The 20,965-nt window shown below is 39.2% G+C and overlaps 1 protein-coding gene across 1 annotated transcript in view; it reads right to left on the bottom strand.

Moving 5' to 3' along the window:
- Nucleotides 1-20,965, bottom strand: part of LOC148369790 (plexin-B1-like) — an 87,784-nt gene that overhangs the window by 3,531 nt on the left and 63,288 nt on the right. Inside the window, exons 24-38 of the mRNA XM_088331984.1 lie at nt 20,539-20,687; nt 20,297-20,397; nt 20,017-20,234; nt 18,125-18,303; nt 17,980-18,046; nt 17,317-17,463; nt 14,819-14,993; nt 13,679-13,782; nt 13,431-13,515; nt 12,876-13,048; nt 11,714-11,874; nt 4,222-4,369; nt 2,094-2,158; nt 1,112-1,187; nt 854-928 (exon numbers count right to left, since the gene is read on the bottom strand). Coding sequence (XP_088188110.1) covers nt 854-928; nt 1,112-1,187; nt 2,094-2,158; nt 4,222-4,369; nt 11,714-11,874; nt 12,876-13,048; nt 13,431-13,515; nt 13,679-13,782; nt 14,819-14,993; nt 17,317-17,463; nt 17,980-18,046; nt 18,125-18,303; nt 20,017-20,234; nt 20,297-20,397; nt 20,539-20,687 — 1,923 coding nt within the window. The remainder of the gene's footprint in view (nt 1-853; nt 929-1,111; nt 1,188-2,093; nt 2,159-4,221; nt 4,370-11,713; nt 11,875-12,875; nt 13,049-13,430; nt 13,516-13,678; nt 13,783-14,818; nt 14,994-17,316; nt 17,464-17,979; nt 18,047-18,124; nt 18,304-20,016; nt 20,235-20,296; nt 20,398-20,538; nt 20,688-20,965) is intronic.

Raw genomic sequence — 20,965 nt, 5'->3', positions numbered from 1 at the left:
CAGAGAAAGTCGATTATGGATAATGGATCGCGTTCAAACAGTGCAGTTGGTTCAAAGCAACCCACAATGCCAAGCTTCCACCATCTGAACCCCGCCAAAAAAATGTGTTCCTCTGGCACCAAACCACAGCAATGGTCAACCGGGGATTAATGCTACAACCATGTATTTCCTATTAGGCAGGCAATAATGTCACAAGTACAGACAAAAATGCCTTCCGCCAATTCCATCTTGCATCAAAATGGGATTGGGGATGACAAGTCGCGGCTTCAAAAGTGCTGTTTATTTAAGCCGGAAAGAACGGGTATAAGTAGGCATGCAGTGCCCTTAACTTGAATAAAAAAGTGCGGGTAAGAACGGCACGCCTCCGAACAAGATTGCATTATGTCAGTCCCTGCTCGCATCAATATGGGATTAGAGATAATGGATTGCAGCTGCAAGAATGATTTTCATTTAAGGCAGAAATACAGTAACGCCGGACTCAAGAAAAATGCTCTCTATGGGTCCAGACTTGCAGATATATGCGAAAGGGGATAACAGATTGCAGCTGCACCAGTGATGTTCACTTTTTGGTGGACACGAGTGCAAATAAACAGCCGCCAGGCAGGCCTGCCTAAAATGCGGTTGCAGCCCCCGCTCAGTTTTCAGCAAACTAGTTGAAAAACACGGCAACAATTTCAGACAAGAACTTCACCCAAAATTCAAGCACTTTTTAATCTTTGAAAACGCATTAAAACTCGAGCATTTTCAAAGATTTCAAGCACCCTTACGAACCCTATCATATTTTTAACTGCATGCTGTTGCTTGCAAGAATGTAGTGAGATTATTATGATGACGTTTTTTTTTACATACTCACTTGATCGTAGTACTTGTTTATGTACTTGTACAGCTCATGCAAAGCCACCAGGAAATTGACCTCGCCAGCATAGTTCTACGTTAGACGGACAAAAACAGAGATAAACCGTCAAGTGGGTGAAAGAGCCGCATTGGTTTCCATTCATAATTCATTTTCACGCCACACTCATCTCAAAAGGAAAGTGCTATGAATGATTCACAGCCTTCAAGCATGGACAACACTTTCTAACATGGGACGACATGGAAGAAGGTAACGTACACGGGAGAGCTCCGCCAGAGCCGAGTTCATCTCCTGGTCACTTGCTGAGATGGTCTGACGGATGTCTGCATAATACCTGCACGGACACAAAGATGGACATGTAGAGATGAAAAATAGTGCCGTATTTTCTGGACCGTAAAGTGCAATTAGAAAACAAAAACAAACACAAAGGCTTTTTGCTGGCAAATACATTTTATTGCAAGAACACTAAACTGATGCATGAACTTTCAAGAACTTTTTGAAGCGTTACCTGCCTATTACGATATGTCCATATATCGCGTCTCTAACCACACTGCTTCACTATGCCTACTCGCCTTAAGGGGCGACCCATACGCACTCATTGGCCTAATACAGGAAGCAACACTGAGTTGGGTTTCTTGCATGTGTGGACAAAGATCTGATCAAAGCCATTCCTGGCATCAAATGGTGAATAATCGTCCTGAAATTATTCCCAGACACCTGACACTTCCCGACAAGCTATGCCAAACCCTTCATAGTACTTTTTAAAATAAGAAGACATATTTTTATGTTTGGGCACTTAGGAGCAATGCTTCTGAAAAGATATTTATACATGATGGCAATAAATGAGTTAATGGGATTTGACATTTTGAAAGTGTTGTGTTCCCTTCAATGATGTCACAGTTTTACAGCAAACAAGCCTGATGGGTCAACTTTGCAACATATTTGCATAATTGTGGTGGTTGGATTCGGTGCCTAATTGAATAAAAAAATATTTCAGGGGACACCTTCAAAAACATCTAATGACCCTTAAAGTCCCAATCAGTGTAATGTGCAGCAGACAGCAGTGAGTGTGGCGTGTCTGCTTGGAGAGCATCCGAGCAAGGAAGCCTCGCAGGCACAGTCTACGCACTGTCTGGCCCTGACAGATTGTCCCCGGTCCCCCCACCCAGCCCCACCCCACCCCCCACCGTTATAAAGTGCCCCGAGTCAACGGTCTGACTGCCTGCCCGACGTTTCATACCTCTCCACCATCTGTTTGTAGCGCGGAATGTCTCTGGCGTACAGCAACTTGTTGATGGGGGAGTCCTGTGGAAAGAAGACAAATTGAAAGTGTGTCCTGGATAAACAGTCTGGGAGGTGATACAAGGCTCCTTTTGTCTGAGCTTCACATTTATTAGTATTATTGACAGGGATCAAACTACTTTATGTCTATGTAAAATTCTGTAAATAAAATAAATTTGTCAATGTCAACTTGAAATTCCGTGGGAGAGAAACACACTCACAGATTTTAGTTTTGGGTACACACCCTCTGTTGAATGTGTTACAATAAAACTTCTTTGGTGTGGAGAAGGAAATTGTCCAATTGAATCTAATGTATATCAGCAAATCCCATTATTCCAAAACTGTGCCATGGTCAAGGACACATAGATTTGTCTTTATAGGAAAGTGGCAGCAAATTTAGGTTGGCTGGTTAACAATGTATGATGTTGATAATACATTGCATGGCCTAATCTTTATACAGCCATAAGCTGTTCAGGAGATAAGTAAACAATTTTGGTATTCATTTTAAAGAACACATTCAAAATTTTATTGTAAAAGAAAGAAAGATACAAGAATCTTGTTTTAACGCTTTCTTAGTAAAGAACATTTTATGAATTAACGCATCTAAATACGCTATACATGTTCATGGTTCATACAGCTTATCTGTGGCCAAATTGAAGCACGTTTTAAGAACCTTCACAGCCAAAAATTTGAACAATTTTTCCAGTATCATCAAAAGCATAAATCTGGTATTAAAAGATTTGTAGAGCCACAAATATATCTGTGATTTAAATATCTGATTTTTTATCTTGCATGTGCATTTATCAAGACATATAGCTTTTTAAGTCTTGGGCAAATTGTAAAATGATTTTTTTTTGTGACAAATCTATCCACAAATAAACGTTGGGTACAAATGAGGGAAGTTCTTACCATTACAATATACAACTGGGAAACACTACCGTGTGTTTTTGCATGGCCCATAATAAAGATTCCGTAATTGCTAATCATGGGCGCCGCCAGGCTGTACTTGTCCAAGACCCACCGCAAGAGGGGCTTCCCCTACGACCCTAAAAGCTAAGGGATTCGTGAAACATGAAATCATTGCGCTAATAAACATTTCATAGTGCCCAGTTTAGGTCCAGACTTCACCTGCCCCCTTGGGAGCAAAGACAGTTCATAGGACAACGCCACACAAATGAATGCTGCCGTTAATCATGAGGGAAGAAAAAATGCAATGGCAAAGCGAAGCCACCAGAGAGCAGTGTAGCCGTCATTTTAAAGCAGACTTGTTGAGAAAAATTCAAAGATTTTCAAGGATCTCAAGCAATTGTATGAACCGTGTATGTGTAAACACTACAAAATAACAATAATATTTGTTACTAAAATTATTCAACCGCCCTTATTCCTGAGCCACCACTGCTACAAAGGATGAGAATAACTTTAACCTCTCAACTAAGTTTGTCTTATATTTTGTCAAGACAAGGATTTTTTAACATCTATAATGGTTGGTCTGAACTAAAACCTGATTCAAAAAAAGGGGGAAACACTGACCGAAAGTACCAGACTATGAATAACTCCAAATTATAAAACGCACTATCTCAAAAATGCAAATTCGGTAAGAAAAAAAATTGCATTAAAGACATAAGAAAAATGTCCAAGTACACTACTTTTCCTTCACTAATAGATATTTATGCTCAATTGAAATTGTGTTTATCTTATTATATAGTTACTTTAAAAACTGTTTTTTTCACCAAAAATGTATGATTGGGATATGTTTTTGTTCATTTAAATTTCATTTTTAATTTTACAATAATATTTTTATTCGTAAGACATTAAACTATAGTTTTTTTGTAAAGTATTTTTAGCCTTTAGATATTTCTATTGTTATGTATTATATGTTTTTCAAGTATTAGTCAGTCTTATGCACATGTCACTGTACTGGCATCTCTAAGAAAAAAGTGTGACTTGCAGTTTGTTTTAATAAGATTGTGCAGGCGTGCCTAATAATATGACCGGTAAATATGCAGTAATTGCAGGGACATAGCGATGGGGAGATTTTAGACTGCTCACACCAGCAGTTTTATATTGCTTGACTGCTATGAGCTTACCCGTCCCAGTTTGTGGTCAGCAATTGTGCAGGAGTCCATAAAAGTCTGAGCGATGACAAACAGCACAGCCTCCACGTGGTCTGAGGTCTGCACGTTGAAGATGAACTGCGGATTCTTCAGGATGTTGATCCAAAATCGCAGGGGTAAACTGTTCGCCCAGAAAATAATGCGCATCAGCTTTGTCATAGAGCAAACAAAGCACAAAAACCATCAAAAAAATCATTTTCTCATTAAACAAACTACACACATGCTTTAACATAAACTAAATAACCCTAAATATAAATAAAACAAAATATATACAGTTTGGAAGAAAAACATAATTATGACATTAATATTTGCATGGACAAAATTAACAAAATTGAAAAAAATACCGATCACAAAGTGCTCAAAATATTACTTGATGAAAAACTAAATTTTAATTCTCAACCACAATACAAAAAAGGCAGCTAGAAGTATTTCCATACTCGAGTGCTCAAAAATCTTAAAACAAAACGCTCCATATGTTGTCATATGTCGGGATTTGGAGAAGTCAAACAAATCGAAAAGGCGAATGACTCTCCAAAAACCCATACGGGCACTGGAAAGAGGAGTAAAAGTAAGACAAAATTGGGAGTGGTGAAAAAACCAGAAACAAAGATAAGAGATTTAGAAGAAAGCCGATTGCCGGTGAATAAGCCCACAAGGGAACTGTATGAAGTTGAGACGGAGGAAGTCGGGGAGGGAAAAAATCTGACCCTTAGTGGGCAAGGAAGTAAGAGACCCTTTGATAGGTCCTCTGGCTCACCCCCTAACCCAGAAAAAAGGGGAAGACCTGGAACCACAGACAGAGAGTCAGAGGGTCCCAGAGTTTTCCCCGGTGAGTCTCAAAATGAGGTACTACTCTTAAGTGATGTGTCTGACACAGGTGACACTCTCGATGATCTCGATGATCACCAAAGAATGGACTCAGATCCCCCGGTTTTGTCTAACTAGTTTAAATACTTTAACAACAATTATGAACATTACATTCTCTACTATCAATGTGAGAAGTGTGAGATCAAAGGTTAAGGCTCACAGTGTTTTATCGTTCTTAAAAACTATCAGAACGGATGTGTTTTTACTACAGGAATGCTGCATCCCCTTTCTAAAAAATTATAAACAGTGGGAAGAGATTTGGCCATATCCGTCATTATGGAGTGGCTCGAATGAAAACCGTAACGATGGGGTAGCCATTTTAATAAACAACCCTCAACTCATCATAAAGGGGAGTACTGTGATAAGAGACGGACGCGCAATCTTAGCAAGACTTTCTTATATAGGGAATGATTTTAACCTCATTAACATATACGGCCATGCCGACAGACAACTCAGGTACGAACTTTTAGAGGACATCCAGTCGCATATGCTAGGCCATCAACCACTAATCGTGGGAGGAGATTTTAATTGCATCCTAAGTAGGAAGGATAGAAAGAGGAATGATGAGGAGTTTAAAGTAGATAAAACATCAACTTTATTACAAGACATGTGCCGGACATTTAAACTGGTGGACTGTTTCAAATCCATACATCCAGGAGAGGAGGGCTTCACCTGGTTCAGTAGTGACAATGCCAGAGCCTCTCGAATAGACTACATCTTTACGAGGGGTTTAGCACAGAGTGATGCAAGATTAATTCCAGTTTTTTTTTCGGATCACTTGCTACTGTCCTGCTCTTTCTCATTTCCTTCAGGTATGACTGTTGGGAAGGGTTTGTGGAAGTTAAACTGCTCCCTGCTGGAGGATGAGGCTCTAGCCGCACAATACAGGGAGCTGTACAAAGACTGGCAGACCCTTCAAGACTCGTATGATTCACGAGCACAATGGTGGGAAATGACAAAGAAACGAACACAGACCTTTTTTAAAAATGCAGGGAAAAACAAGAAACTCAAAGAGATGAAACGCATGTCAGGACTACAAAGAAGACTCCAACGCTATTTCATCCTAACAGAAAAGGGGATGGACTTTAATGATGAAATCAAAGAGATCAAACAAGAACTAAACGCTTTGGCGGAAATAAAGAGCAAAGGCATCATAATAAGAAGCAGAGAAAGAGAAATAGAAGAAGGGGAAAAATGTACACGCTACTTTTTTAAAAAAATTATGGGCAAAAATGAGGGGATTTTTAAACTTCAAAACGAAAACGGGCAAATAACAAAGGAATGTAGTGAAATAACCAGATTGGTCGAAGACTACTACAAAAAATTATTTGAAAAGAAAGAAACATATGAGAATGAAATGGGGCATGTATTAGATCATATTTCAAGATCAGTGCGTCAAGACCCCTTTTTAACATCAGACTTTACCCAAGACCAACTGAATGATTGCATAAAGACTATGAAAAAAGGCAAATCACCCGGGGAGGACGGACTCAACCTCGAATTTTACCGGACTTTTTGGGATATTTTAGCACCAGATCTGTTAACTGTTTTTAACGAATTTTCCAGTCGAGACCATATGCCAGACAGTTTCAGAATCGGGATAGTTACTCTATTGCACAAAAAAGGAGACAAAATTGACTTAAAAAACTGGCGACCCATAACGCTTTTAAACGTGGACTGTAAAATTTTCAGCAAGCTTCTAGCAACACGAATGTCTGTTGTCTTGGGAGACTTGGTTGATCCAGACCAAACCTGTGCCATTGTGGGAAGGAAGATCAGCGACAGTCTCATGCTGATCCGTGACACCATTTGTTATGCAAGAGACAGAAACATGCGACTAGCGGTCCTAAACCTAGACTTTGAAAAAGCCTTTGATCGAGTCTCGCACCAATACCTCTTCAGGGTATTGCAAAAATGTGGTTTTCCCCAAAAATACATCAATTGGGTAGGACTGCTATACCGAGACATCTACAGCAAATTCATGATTAACGGGAATTTATCGGAAGCAATCGAGATCAACTGCGGTGTACGTCAAGGTTGCCCTATGTCTCCCCTTCTCTATGTTCTTTGCATTGAACCTTTGGCACAAATGTTAAGAAAAGATAGATTTGTCGAAGGCATCAATATCCCAGGAAGTGGGGGACAAATTACCAAGTGTGTTTTGTACATGGATGATTTTAATATTTTGTGTACTGACCGCGCATCTGTTGAAAGAGCCCTTGACTTGACTGACCTGTTTGGGAGGGCGTCTGGGTCAAGGCTAAATAGAGAAAAATCACAAGTGAAGTTTTATGGAATGTGGAAAGAGACAGAAAAGGCAGGACTCCCGCTGACGGTGTTAAAGACAGACCAGAAAATCCTAGGGATAAAATTCAATGTGGATGGAGGAGGCGAGACCAACTGGGATGACGTGACAAGGAAAGTTAAGCAAAAACTTGTTTTTTGGTCACTAAGAAAACTGACAATAGAGGGGAAGGTCCTAATCATCAAAGCGATCATCCTCCCAATGCTTTTGTCAATCAGTTTAATTTTTATGCCTAAAAGAAACGTGCTGTTACAAATGGACCGAGCCATCTTTCGCTTTGTCTGGGGCTCAAAGTGGGAAAGGATAAAAAGAGATACAATGAAAAAGAAAAAGGAAAAAGGGGGGAAAGGAGTGCCTGACCTCCAGCTTTTCCTGGGAAGCAAATATGTCTCTCTCCACTTCCAAAACGCTGTGGGCCCACCCAACAACCCGAAAAGTCAAGCAATGACCCGTTTTTGGATGGGCTCATATTTGCGGAAGCTAAAGCTTGTACCAGACAATCGTTTGATTCCAGTTTCGTTTAACTTGCCACCAACACATCTCTTTATCCGGGATTTTTTGAAGAAGTTTGATTTGGAAACACAAGAATGTCACACTTTACAAAACCACAGGGCCCTTATTGCTATTGTGCAAGAGCGAGCTACAGTAAGCCCTGTGCGGGGGCTTGCGTTTGGCGAATCCACAACGGTTTGGAGCAACGTCAATCATCCTGCCCTCCCAAACAGACTACGAGACTTGTCATGGATGGTGGCTCATGAAGTTCTCCCAGTCAGAGCTGTAATGCACCACAGAGGAATGTCAGCGACTTCGACGTGCCCTCGACCTGGCTGTGGCGCCCAGGAGTCGGTGAGGCACCTTTTTTGTGAGTGCAGCGCTGCCAAGGTCTTGTGGACAATGGCCGAACAACTAGGAAAGTTCCCGGACTTGCCAGCAGGAGAGGTCCCTGATGCACAGTACGTGCTTTACGGGGTGAGTCGGTCGAGGAGGCATCTGAACGACTTTGCCAGGGACTGGCTCACTCTCGCCGCCATCAAGGACGCCATCTGGACCTCCAGAAACCTGCTGGTATGGAGGTGCAGGCAGATCCCCCCCGTGGCTGTGCTCCAAATGGCTGCAGATACCATACAATCTGCGAGCGGCGGGCCTAGGACGCAGCCATAAAGAAGACTCGTCTGTACCCACCCGGAGGGGGGAGCCGGAGCTACACTGTGGGAGTCCCGGCAGCAACGGCCTAGGTATTGGAACCCAGAAGGGAGAGGACCCACGCAGAATGGAAAGGACCCACACAGAGGACTGGAAGAATGCTGCTTGGGAGGGTGGGATGGCAGAGCTATGCCCTTGCACAATAGTATTGCCTTTTACACGCTGGTTAACTACTGTTAAAAGAAAATAATTCTGAAATTGTTTCATTGATGTTGAAAATGTCAGGAAAAAATGTTAAAACGTCATATCGTCACGTCATATTGTCAAATATAAAAAAAATGTGAATATGCTTGATGGCTGTGTTTTGCTGCTGTTGGTGTCAGTGGATTTGTTCAGACCGAGGACAATCGACTTTGGCCTGGACGGATCTATTGACACTAACAAAGATGTTATATAATGAAATTGTGAATATGTTTGATTTTCGAGAAGGTTTGTTCAAACCTCACTTTGTGTTTGCTGTTAAAAGCGTAATATTGGAATATAATATTGTGAATGTGCTTAATTGCTGTTGAGATTGTCATGATTGTTTTCTGTTTTTAGTGTCAATAAATTTGTTCAAACCAAAAAAAAAAACAAAAAAAAAAACAAAGATGTTATATAATGAAATTGTGAATATGTTTGATTTTCGAGAAGGTTTGTTCAAACCTCACTTTGTGTTTGCTGTTAAAAACGTAATATTGGAATATAATATTGTGAATGTGCTTAATTGCTGTTGAGATTGTCATGATTGTTTTCTGTTTTTAGTGTCAATAAATTTGTTCAAACCAAAAAAAAAAAATACTACATTATTTAACACATCCCTCAACCTTAAATTCACTATTCAAGAAATAAAAAAACAATAATCATTTTTAAATCTACTTATAGGGCACATACTGTACACATAATTTATTCATAGAGGAAAATGTAATCAAATATCTAACCACCCAGATGATGTAAAAAGCTGCAAACAGAAGCTTCCCTGCAAACCTACAACTCTACTTTCAGAGAAAACATTCAGCTCTTACTGCATTGTTTGCCATGGACCAACACTGTGGCAAAGCTTAGACAAAGACTTAAAGGACTTCTCAAGCCTTTTCATCTTTCAGAGAAACTATAAAGCAAGACAAATTAAAGGGTATATGCTTGATGGCTGTGTTTTGCTGCTGTTGGTGTCGGTGGATTTGTTCAGACCGAGGACAATCGACTTTGGTCTGGACGGATCTATTGACACTAACAAAGATGTTATATAATGAAATTGTGAATATGTTTGATTTTCGAGAAGGTTTGTTCAAACCTCACTTTGTGTTTGCTGTTAAAAACGTAATATTGGAATATAATATTGTGAATGTGCTTAATTGCTGTTGAGATTGTCATGATTGTTTTCTGTTTTTAGTTTCAATAAATTTGTTCAAACCAAAAAATATTATACTAGAATCAATATATATTGACTCTTCACACACAAAACCTCATTTTATAGCTCCAAACAAGGTCAACAATTGCTATTGTCTATGTTATATTACTGAGTGTACTTTATCAAGGTCCAACTTGACCAAACACGCACAATACGTGATTGTTAAAGCAAGACCAAGGCAAAGTCTTATCACTGTATGTTATACCTGTGCTAAGCGCTGCACAGAGCTCAGACAATGGACTCGCTTCTGTTCGCCTGATATTCTCCTGTTCCAATGACAAGATCAGTGTTTCCAAAATGGATTTTCTAAATGGAGAATTAGGTGCAATGGATAGGATATATTCTACCGAAACAGCTTAAAATAATGGAAAAACCTTGCCCTTCAGGAAAATACCCAAGCGAATTTAATCTCCATTACTGTAATAATAAATACTGTGTTTGACACAACTGGACATCGAGGACATTGAAGATGTTTACCTGCTGTTTTTCATGCTTATCAGAGGAATTTCTTTTGTGTTTGTAAATGGAGTTTGTTGAAATGGCTGAGGAAAATGTCTGAACAGAGACAGAGCTCAGAGATCAAACAGGCACGACTAAGGCCTTACTTCAACGCCGTGATGCCTCCCTGGCCAACCGACTCGCCGAACCTGGCAAACGTGCTCAAACGCCTTGAACAAGCTGAAAGTTAACCTCTACAACAAATGTGATAACAAGTTCGAGGTCCTTGACGTCAAAATGGAAACTGCTGAGTGACAGACCAGCTAAACTGGTTTTATCGAATCAAGATTGACTTTTGGCTCTATTTGTACGGATTAATCGAACACCAAATTGAGGCGTGTTCAAAGATGGGGGGGAATTTCAAAGAAAAATGATTAAAATGAGTCAACGAAATGAAAACAAAAAAGGGAAAGGAAAACAAAAAAACTCATATATATATATATATATATATATACATATATACACGTATAAGTTTATCTGTCGTGTGTGATCATAAGATGTGATTTATGTTATATAAAATCCATTGTTACAAAAATCTGATTACATTACATGATTACTGTGAAAATAGTTTTGATTGTCAAGGGGACAGGACCTAGATAAGCTATGGCTTTTTACCGTCAGCCCCATTTTTCCTTCTGTTTTGTCAATCGCTCAGCAAATCTGTTGATTTTTAAACACATTATAATTTTGTAAACGAAGAGCAGTGGAAAAAGAATAAAAATCTCAATCCAAAAATGTGCATTTGCCGTTTGATTTATGGTTAATCCATTGCAATTTAAGAGTCTGTGTTCAGGTTTTTTTGCAACAATGCATTAAGTCATGTTTATTTGTATAGCCCTTAATCACAAAGAGTCTCAAAGGGCTGCACAGAACACAGATTATTGCAAATGAGAGACTATTATTACACCATGCCCTGATCTAAAACCTACATGAGGGGAAGGAAAAACTCAAAAACCTCAACATGAGGAAAATGACGAAACCTTGAGAAGGGACCGCACATGAGGTAATCCCCCTTCAAGGATGACCAGGCTGCAATGGATGTTGCAATGACAAATTATACACAGCTATTGTCAACATAAATATAGGTTTTTGATATGCTATAGAACAGAAGATTTAAACAGTTCCACTGAGGTTGCAGATCAAATCTCAGGGGGATGAGCATTCAATAAAGACTTATTAAATTATATCAGATCTCTTATCACCTGTTGGTTTTCCATATATGGATAGTTTCCGGGTCGCTGATGTTGTGCTGTAGGGCTTGATCATCCAACAAGTCAAAAAAGTATTTGACAGCAAGAGGAACAGGACGACTGGTGCTGAGGATGGCCGTGAATAAATCATCAACAAACTTCTGCAATGTGCCCTGTAAGAGTCAACCCAAAAGAAAGTACTATACATCAAACATTTCAGTCAGCAATGGTGTGCACGGGCTGAAAACAGAACAGATCTGACTTTGGTTTTACTGAAAATCAATTGTAACCACTTTACCATGCTGTGTCTGGATGAAAAATCATTGTTGTTCATAACATTTTTACATGGCTTTTAGAAACTTTAGGTTTACACTCTTCAGGGCCCATTGGATGACTTACATTCCTAAGTATGTCAAAAAAAAAAAGAAGTGAGTCTCTGGGTCATTTTTGTCAAAAGTTTTTAAATAAATGCTCCCTCTGTGTGCTGGAGGCAATAAATGTGTAAGACGTCCAGCAAAAGATAAAATTCGAAACGTGATGTGTCCATCTAGAGATATAGTGCAGACTTTAAACCCTTGTGTTGCATACCCGGCGACTGGGATTAGGTTCTGAAGCCAAACCGCGATTCGCAAAGGGGGATGAGTCACTAAGGACTAAGGTGGGAAATAGTTGCTTTTAGGGTCGGTTAAGAGCTGGGCCCACTCAGCTTGGCCCCCTCAGTTCCACTTCAGGCGATGGACGAGGGAGAATATACTCTCAACTTTAGTAAGTCCAGCTCTTTTATTTTTAATTTCTTTTTGTATGCATTTCAAATGAGTATGACAATTAAGGTAAATATTATATGTTTTTCATAGCTCCCACTTGAGTTTACATAGCGTAATGAAGTGGATTGTTGTGTAAAACAAAATTCACCCAACTGTTAAATCAAATAAATTAATGCATTCAAAGAAAAGGGAATGTCTATTAATCCCATTGTTTGTAAATATTAGGTTATGCTTAGAAAAGATCCCTTCTAATCCGTGATTAAAATATGTAGGGTACTAAAGTAGGCTGCATGATAAAGCAGAATACTAAAAACAAAGCGATCCGGGCCGCCTGAAGGACACAGTCTGGACCTGGCCCTCATCCAAACCAAGTTTGATATCTCTGCTATAAGGGTTCCTTATTGGCTTACCTTCATGGAGAGAAGTCGTGTAAGGTAAATTTCAGGGATGGCCTTGGCCCGCTCACCGCCCTTTTCCCTCATGCTGCCCCTCCTGCGTTTGGGAAGCTCCGACTCCTCATTGGATTTCACCAAATGCCACAGCTTAACACCTCCTTCCTCACCATCATCCAGCATAGGAGTCTCTGATTAAATGCAACCCAAAAAGGTACTTAGACAATTCAACAACTAAAATATTGCACGAAAATCCGAAAAATACAATAAGCGTGATGGAATCACATCAGGCAAATAGCTATCTTAACACATTTGTAGTGGTTTATCACTAGTGAAATCATTTATCTATACATATAATTTTGACAGTTTAGTCAGGTGTCAAACGTCACGTAGAATTAAAAGTCTGCGTGGAAATCGCATTCTGCAGCACCATTTGCACTGTTTTTACCCAGATGACTTAAATGGCCAAACAGCGACCTCGTGTGGTTACCTGCTTATTATTTATTTTCCACGCTGACAGCATCCAGGTGTATTTTATAATATCCCACTATTAATGGATAGAAACAGACTTACTCTCTCCAGGCATGTAATCGTGGCTGTCATGGAGGTGATTTTTGATGCTTCTGGGAATGAGGGCAACAGTGGCTCCATCAGGGACCTGCACAACCACATGGCGGAAAACAAACGATTCACGGCGCTGAGTTGGCATTAAGAACTGGAAGCTTAATACATGTAACTCCATTTCCCGATATTTGCCAACTGTATTTAGTCAGGTCACGTTAGATTGTTGTGAATTTGCAGAATATTTATGTAAAACTAACCTTGTAATGTTGCAATGTGTTGAGGCGCTTCCATGATCCTTGCACAACTGATGTAAGGTCTTCATCAGACAGGATGAGGTGACCAGCCACACCTGAGCGCCACTCTGGGTAAAAAGTAATAATCACATTAAATTATGCCAATCCCATGAAAGCATGTGCAAATTGAAACGATTTGCACACGTCGCAGATTCGATTCCTGGCTCATCCGTGTTATATGTCGAAGCGTTCTTGGGCAAGACACTGAATAAGCAGGTAGTTGCCTTGCATGGTTGACCCTGCTATCGGTGGGTGAATGTGAAGCACATTATAAAGCGCTTTGAGAGGTCTTCAGTGACTTGAAAAGCGCTATATAAATAGGTACATTTACATCACTGAGGTAGAGCCGCCAAAAGTCTTTTGTAAATTAGAAAAAGGAACTAAAGTAAACAAATGCATATTAGATGATAATGTGGATGCATTTAGTATTTTGTTTTCCTTTTTCGAATTTTTTGGGAACCTATTAAAATGATGGAGTGCATTATTCAAAAAATTATAAAGAGGGTACCTTAAGGTCTTATTGTCTAACACCATAGTTCGACATTTTAGAACAAAATCTTTAGCGCAATTTAAAACGATGATTACCTATTCCCATTTTGAAAACAATAAAACCAGCCATAATACTGGGTTTTGTATACTCAATTCAGTCATTTTTTTCCTTTACCTATGTTCCACTCACATAATTTGGGCCCCATTTGCACCTCAAAGAGCATTGCAGGCCGACAAGTGACAAAGATCACAAAAAAAAGAAACATTTTTTATCACATTATGCCTTTGCTGGAAATAGATTTTTCACCCCATTGTCAGAAAATTATCTGACATGACAAACGTTAAAAGATATTTCCTGACAAAATTAGAAAAATAATACTTCAAATGAGTAAATATATACTTGAAAAAAATGTAAATTATGGCACAGTTAGTTTATTTGTACGCAAAATAAAAAAAGTTTTGATTCTTATTAATTAGCAATAATATAACAATGATTACTATAGGTAATTGGTTTCAGGCAAAATCGTTATAACTAATATAGTTATGGTCTTGTTTTCTTAAAACCAATAAATATAATTTATAAATATATGATAAAGAAAACCAATAAAAATTTACCAAGGTGTAAAGAGTCGGCATGAGGCCTCCGGAAGACGGCTGTCCCTTTCCAAGTTTGGTCCAAAAGTTTCTCCTTGACTTGGGTGATTGTGTCACAATCCAGGACCTTGGCAGGTACCGTCTGAGTAGAAGTTCCTCCAATAGCAAAAGCAGCTGGCGTCACAACATTTAGAATCTGCATGGATAAAACAATAAATACCCATAGTTCAAACTTTATGTGGCCACACTTTCTTGTGTAAATATTTTGTATTCATATAGATCCGAATTCTTTTTATCTTTTATCTTACGACAGTCTAAATGTGTAACTGGAGTGCCACGCCCAATTTTGTTCTCACAATATGTTCAACTCATTTTGTAACAATGATAATAAATGTATATTCTATTCTATTCTAAAACAAAGTTTGAAATTGTCAGGAACATGATGTGGGCAGCACGGCGGCGAAGTGGTTAGCGCGTGTGCGGCACAGTTCATGTCATGGGAACCTCCTGCGTGGGTTCAAATCCAGCTCCAGACTTCCTGTGCGGAGTTTGTATGTTCTCCCCGTGCTTGCGTGGGTTTCCTCCGGGCACTCCGGTTTCCTCCCACATTCCAAAAACAAGCATTTCAGGTGAATTGGCTGGTCCAAATTGTCCCTAGGTGTGAATGAGCGAGTGAGTGTCCCCGTGTGCCCTGCGATTGGCTGGCAACCAGTTCAGGGTGTCCCCTGCCCACTGCCCGATGATTGCTGGGATGGGCTCCAGCACCCCCGCGACCCTACTGAGGATAAGCGATGCGGCTAATGAGATGAGATGAGATGAGATGAGATGAGATGAGATGAGATGAGGAACATGATGTGTGAATTTAGGCTCAGTCAAGACAATAGTTAATCAGATTGGATCATAACACTCCTGCAACATATCAATCAACAGTGTACATCAGGATGCACTTTATACTGTGCGTAGGGAGCATTGCCAAGATAAATATTTCCACGAGCGATGGCCTGAATATGGCTTGAAACCATGATAAAACACATCCTAAAAAGTTTCAGTTGGATGGACATATTTAAGAGGCGCCCCAAGGCCAATTTGGCCCGGAAATATATGCGAACAGAACAGTGCTTTATTTTCATTTCAGAAAGTGCATTTGAAATGTGGGTTCCAAAGCCTCGGATCGGTGCAAGTCATCGAAAAATCCAGCGAGTCACATGTGTGGTAAACAGTATTTTAGTATCATAATTTATTTATCATTAATTTTGTTTCAGCTTAGTTTCAGATATTGTTTGGACCAAGCCATGTATTGGAGTGAGAAGTATGGCGACTGCGAATGCAATAAGTGAGGAAAAGGAGGTCTGACTCATTGGCCTGCTGAAGCCCCAGCCAATGATGTGAAAGCAGCTGCCCTCTTTGAAGGAAGTGCTAACTCTGTTCTTTCACTTTCACAATCAAGAAGATAAAATGGTCAAGAAGACAGTAAGCCTCTTGGTGGAAGAGGTGTTCTCGTTTTGGTAGAGGGCCTAGATATGCACGAAAGCAAATGAGCCTGACCTCCATTGCTTTCTTTGTTGCAGTCGCCATATTTTTCACTTAAATACTTGGCTTGGCCCGATTAACATCTGAAACCGAGGTGGAACATAACTAGTGATAAGTAAAATATGATACCAAAATACACGACACATTATTGGTTCATAAAAACTCTTTTTTAAACGAGGGGAGGGCTATGAATGGAAACTGAGAACAAGAGGGGCATCAATCTACACATTTTATTAGTAATGCTCTTATTAATTATTTTATATATATTACCAGCTCGGTGGCCTTGGGGGTACGGCGCCCGCCCCGAGACTGGGAGGTTGCTGGTTCTAGCCTCGGCCAGGTCATACCTCAGACTTAAAACATTGCTACCAATTGCCTCCCTGCTTGGTGCTCGGCATCAGGTTTGGAATTGGGGCGTTTGGTCATTTAATGACTTCTAACTAGATGTTGCAACACATCTGTAGGGTTGAGCGAGGGGGCTGGGAATCCCCTCCTGTGTATCAATATCCCCCAAAAAAGTCTAAATGTGATCATGTATAAATTTATACTATAACACCATACTTTTCACTCCAATGCTTAGCGTGTGAGTCTTTTGAACCGAAATTTCAGATGAATCTTTTCAAAACAATCCTTTTAAAAGTGCAGCTGATTGTTTATATCCCTAAGCCAAATTGGCCTTTGAGAATCTCATAAATGTGTCCAACCCATTTAAAACCTCACAAGATGTGTTTCTCTCATGGTTTCACACCCTATTCAGGTCTTTGTTTGTCAAAATATCTGTTTTGAGAATTCTTTCTCTATACAAGTACCGCGCTATTAGACTACTGTTCCAAAATGGCTTTGGGGCACCTCTTAGATATGGCTTATGAATGTGAAAGTTCACAGGACACATTTTCCCATATTAAGATCTTCGCTGTTGAAAATTCGACAATAAGGGCAAACCGAGTGTGCACTCTTTTGTTAATGATGCTTTAAGTGTGTTTTCTGACCAGGCTGCGGTACTCGACATCCTCCCGCAGCAGCCGGTTGTCATTCAAGGTGTACTTTGCTTTTCCTGTCACAGCATCCACAGGTCCCTTGTCCACCTGATGCTTTATTGCCCTGAACAGCATGTAGAAGGACTCTCCTGCTGATTCCTGCCCAAGAAGAATTATGGTGGGTTAATAATGTCAGAAAGAATCAGGTGTATATTTTGAGACGTTTTGACGATTGCACTGAGCGAGAATCCATTTTCTTTTTGGCTCATAAGGGGAGATGTTTACCTAGTGCTCTCTTTTATTTATGTTTACTATTGTTTGTGTACTGTAACTCAATGCTAAATCTATTCCACCCTGGTCATCCTGGAAGGGGAATTATCACTTGTGAGGCCTCTTCTCAAGGTTTCTTTTCTCCTCACGCTGAGGTTTTGAGTTTTTCCTTGCCCGCATGTTGGTTTAAGATCAGGTAATGGTGTAATTGTAATCCTGTGCAGTCTTTTGAGACATTTTTGTGATTAAGGGCTATATAAATAAATGTGACTTGACTTGACTAGATGTCTATCAATCTATTGAGAATATGAGACAAAAACAATAAGTTGCATCTTAAATATGTCCTTTAAAAAGGAGACACATTTTTGGATTCTGAAACATGAAACATATCTACATGGTACGTACCCGCAAAAAGTTAAACAGACAAATGGACATCCAGTTTGTCAAAAGCTTCTCAACCACTGATTCAGTTCTGAAACAGAATAATAATTGTTACTTGACAATGCTATTTCAACAAAAGAAAATAAGATAGCTTTGCCAATCTTCTGACCGTCTCAGCATCAGCTTTGGGTTTTTGGCAACATATTGCTCTACCAGATCATTCAGGAGAGTCTTCAAGATGTCAGTGAAGTACTCCAGTTTACCATGGAGGGCCACAGTCAGCAAAGAGGCAACAAAAGCCCGGTCCCTTGGGGAAAATGTCTGCTGGGCTTCCAGCGTGTGAATAAACTGCCAGAAAAGAAAAGTGGCGTGGTGAAGGTTTGCATTTATTTCATTCCACTCACACTCACGTACTAGATTAATCAAGAACTCCCACATATTCACAAGCATAATATAAAATCTATTAAGAAAAAAAATAAACATGTTACTAGCCGCAACATTTTCAGTAATCAAAATATTAACTTTTTTACCAACCATCAGGGTTCAGGAATTTGACAGAAGGGCCAGGAGGAAAAAAATAAATTGATTTCATTTTTTTTGTATGGTGTATTCTGTCGATACAGTCTCAAATCAGATACCTTGGCATCACACAAGGAAAAAGAAAATGGAGACCTATCCATTTCTTCTAATATTATCAATACAAAATATGTATCTCAAATTTCTAGTATTTCTTTCCTTTTTTTGATTCCATTCATGAAAAAAAAAAAAAAAAAAAAAAAAGACATAATCCTTTGGAGAATATTAGTAATAAAGTGCATTTATAAATAAACAGGCAGATGTCGACATGTGCATATTTTTTTTTCTTGCATATGAATAAACCATTTCATCAAATTGGTTTTGAAACACTATAAATTGAAAAAATTAAGTACGGTCTATTATGCTCCTTTTTTAAGCATCAAAATTGATAATATGTATTGAAAATGCTATAAGGCTTGTTCAGAAGTTTTTCTAAGCACGTAAACTGATATATCTCTTAATAAATAAATGAAATACTTGATAGAACAAATGATCAAGTATAGCAAAAATATAGCAAGCTATACAAATGTTGGCCTTGTTTCTTAAACATCGTACAAATTGGTGCTTCATAAAAAAAAATCAGCGGGAGACACATGAAAGGAAACTGGGCAAAAGACTGGCACAAAATCTCCAATTTTTATTAGTAAATATTGTTTCAACCATTTTATGTAAAACATAATGTTTAGCGTTTTTGTTTTGTGGGCTGGGTTAAAAATACTGACTACATGTGGCTAACGGACTGCAGTTTGCCCACTGCTGATTCATATTATTCCCAAATGTACTGTTTATGAAAATCTATTTTCACATAACGCTAGAGGGCAGCATAGTATAAATAGTGTCTATAATAGTTAGATCCCTTATTTTTACACATTTTGGGTCTTTTGTCATTTCTCAAAATAGCACATAATATAGTGTGTTTGTTGGATTTCCATATGCCTTTAGGTTGCCGGGCGTTGCGAGCAACTGTGTTGAATCGCAATTAGCTATTAAAAAAGCAAAAGAAAAGGCTAAAACAAGGTTCCTACAGCTGAAGGGAAGTTAAATTCAAGACTTTTTAAGACTTTTTTTTGCCCTTGAAAATGAAATTTAAGACCAATTCAACTACAACTACAAAAAAAAAAACATCACAGTTGAAACAATAAAAAAAAATTCTTGCACACAATACATCGTGCCGCGTAAACATTGCCAGGCACAGCTTTTGACATGACAAAAAACCTTCGTCAGACAGCCACTTCTCATTAAATTTACACTTTCCCCTGGTCAAAAGTAAATGTCTCTTTCCAATGTGGCTAGGAATATTGTGGGAAGACCCAAGACGTGTGAAAGACACAGCTCAAATAACCATTATGATAGTTCCATTACATGTATTGTGGTCACTCGATGTTGCCACGAAAGTAAATCGGTGAATTATTAAAAAAGACAATACATAAATGTTACTAAAACGTTGAAGCACGAACTGTTGATGCACGAACTGTTGATGCTAACCTTGGTGAGAAACAATTTACTGTTGAGCAGATTAGACAACTGCACAAGTCCTTGCTCTACAGTTTGTCTTCTGCTTTCAGGGACATCCAAATCTTGTCTCAGTGGTGACTCCTGGTGGCCTGGAAAGAAAATGCGCTCCGCGTAGGACTTGTATTCCAGAAAGGGAATACCAGAACCCACCAAATCACTGGACATGTCCATCATCTCTGTCATTAGGTCTGATTGGAGAAAAATACAAATTAGGACATTTTAAAACCACACTGAATATGAAAATCCATACCTGTGAACTCTTTCTTGCAGCGGTCTCGTACACTGGTCTCAAGATTCTCCAACTGAATCTGGACCTTTTTGTAGTCCCTCATTGCCTGTTTGCTCTTCTTCCTGGTAAAAAAAACAAGTACATCCGATTAACAGTAAGTCCAGGCTGCCAGGTAAAATAGCAAGTGTGTTTAACCTATAAAAATGCATGGATACAGTGACTTGTAAGAGAAGCTGTTAACAAAATTGCATTTGATTGTATACCTGTAAATGAGGACTATAATGAATACAATCAGAACCACAATAGACGCTCCGACCCCAACTCCCACCTGGGCCTCCAAGGGGAATATGGACACGGCATTGCTGTCAAACTGAACTTTACCCAAAGAGAAGTTCATGTTGCCCATTCTTACCTAAAATAAAACACAAGAGTGAGTTTGCACTGTTGAGTTTGGATAGCATGGGGAGTTGGTTCAGCTGTATAACTGCAATTACCTAACTGTTAAAATAAACCCGTTAACCAATTCAATGCCAAACATGAAAATCTTTCCCCACTGTTTGTGAATAAATCCATACATGTCAACACTTAGACATTTAAAAAGCAGTAGATTTTATCGCGCAATCCATTTTTATGTGCAAAACACAATCAATCTGCAGAATCTTGGGAAAAAAACAAAAAATGTACTCGTTC

This window comes from Urocampus carinirostris, chromosome 3 (assembly GCF_059441175.1).
Source record: "Urocampus carinirostris isolate Australia breed hairy pipefish chromosome 3, RoL_Ucar_1.0, whole genome shotgun sequence".
NCBI lineage: Eukaryota > Metazoa > Chordata > Actinopteri > Syngnathiformes > Syngnathidae > Urocampus > Urocampus carinirostris.
This window is presented reverse-complemented; position numbering and strand designations above follow the sequence as displayed.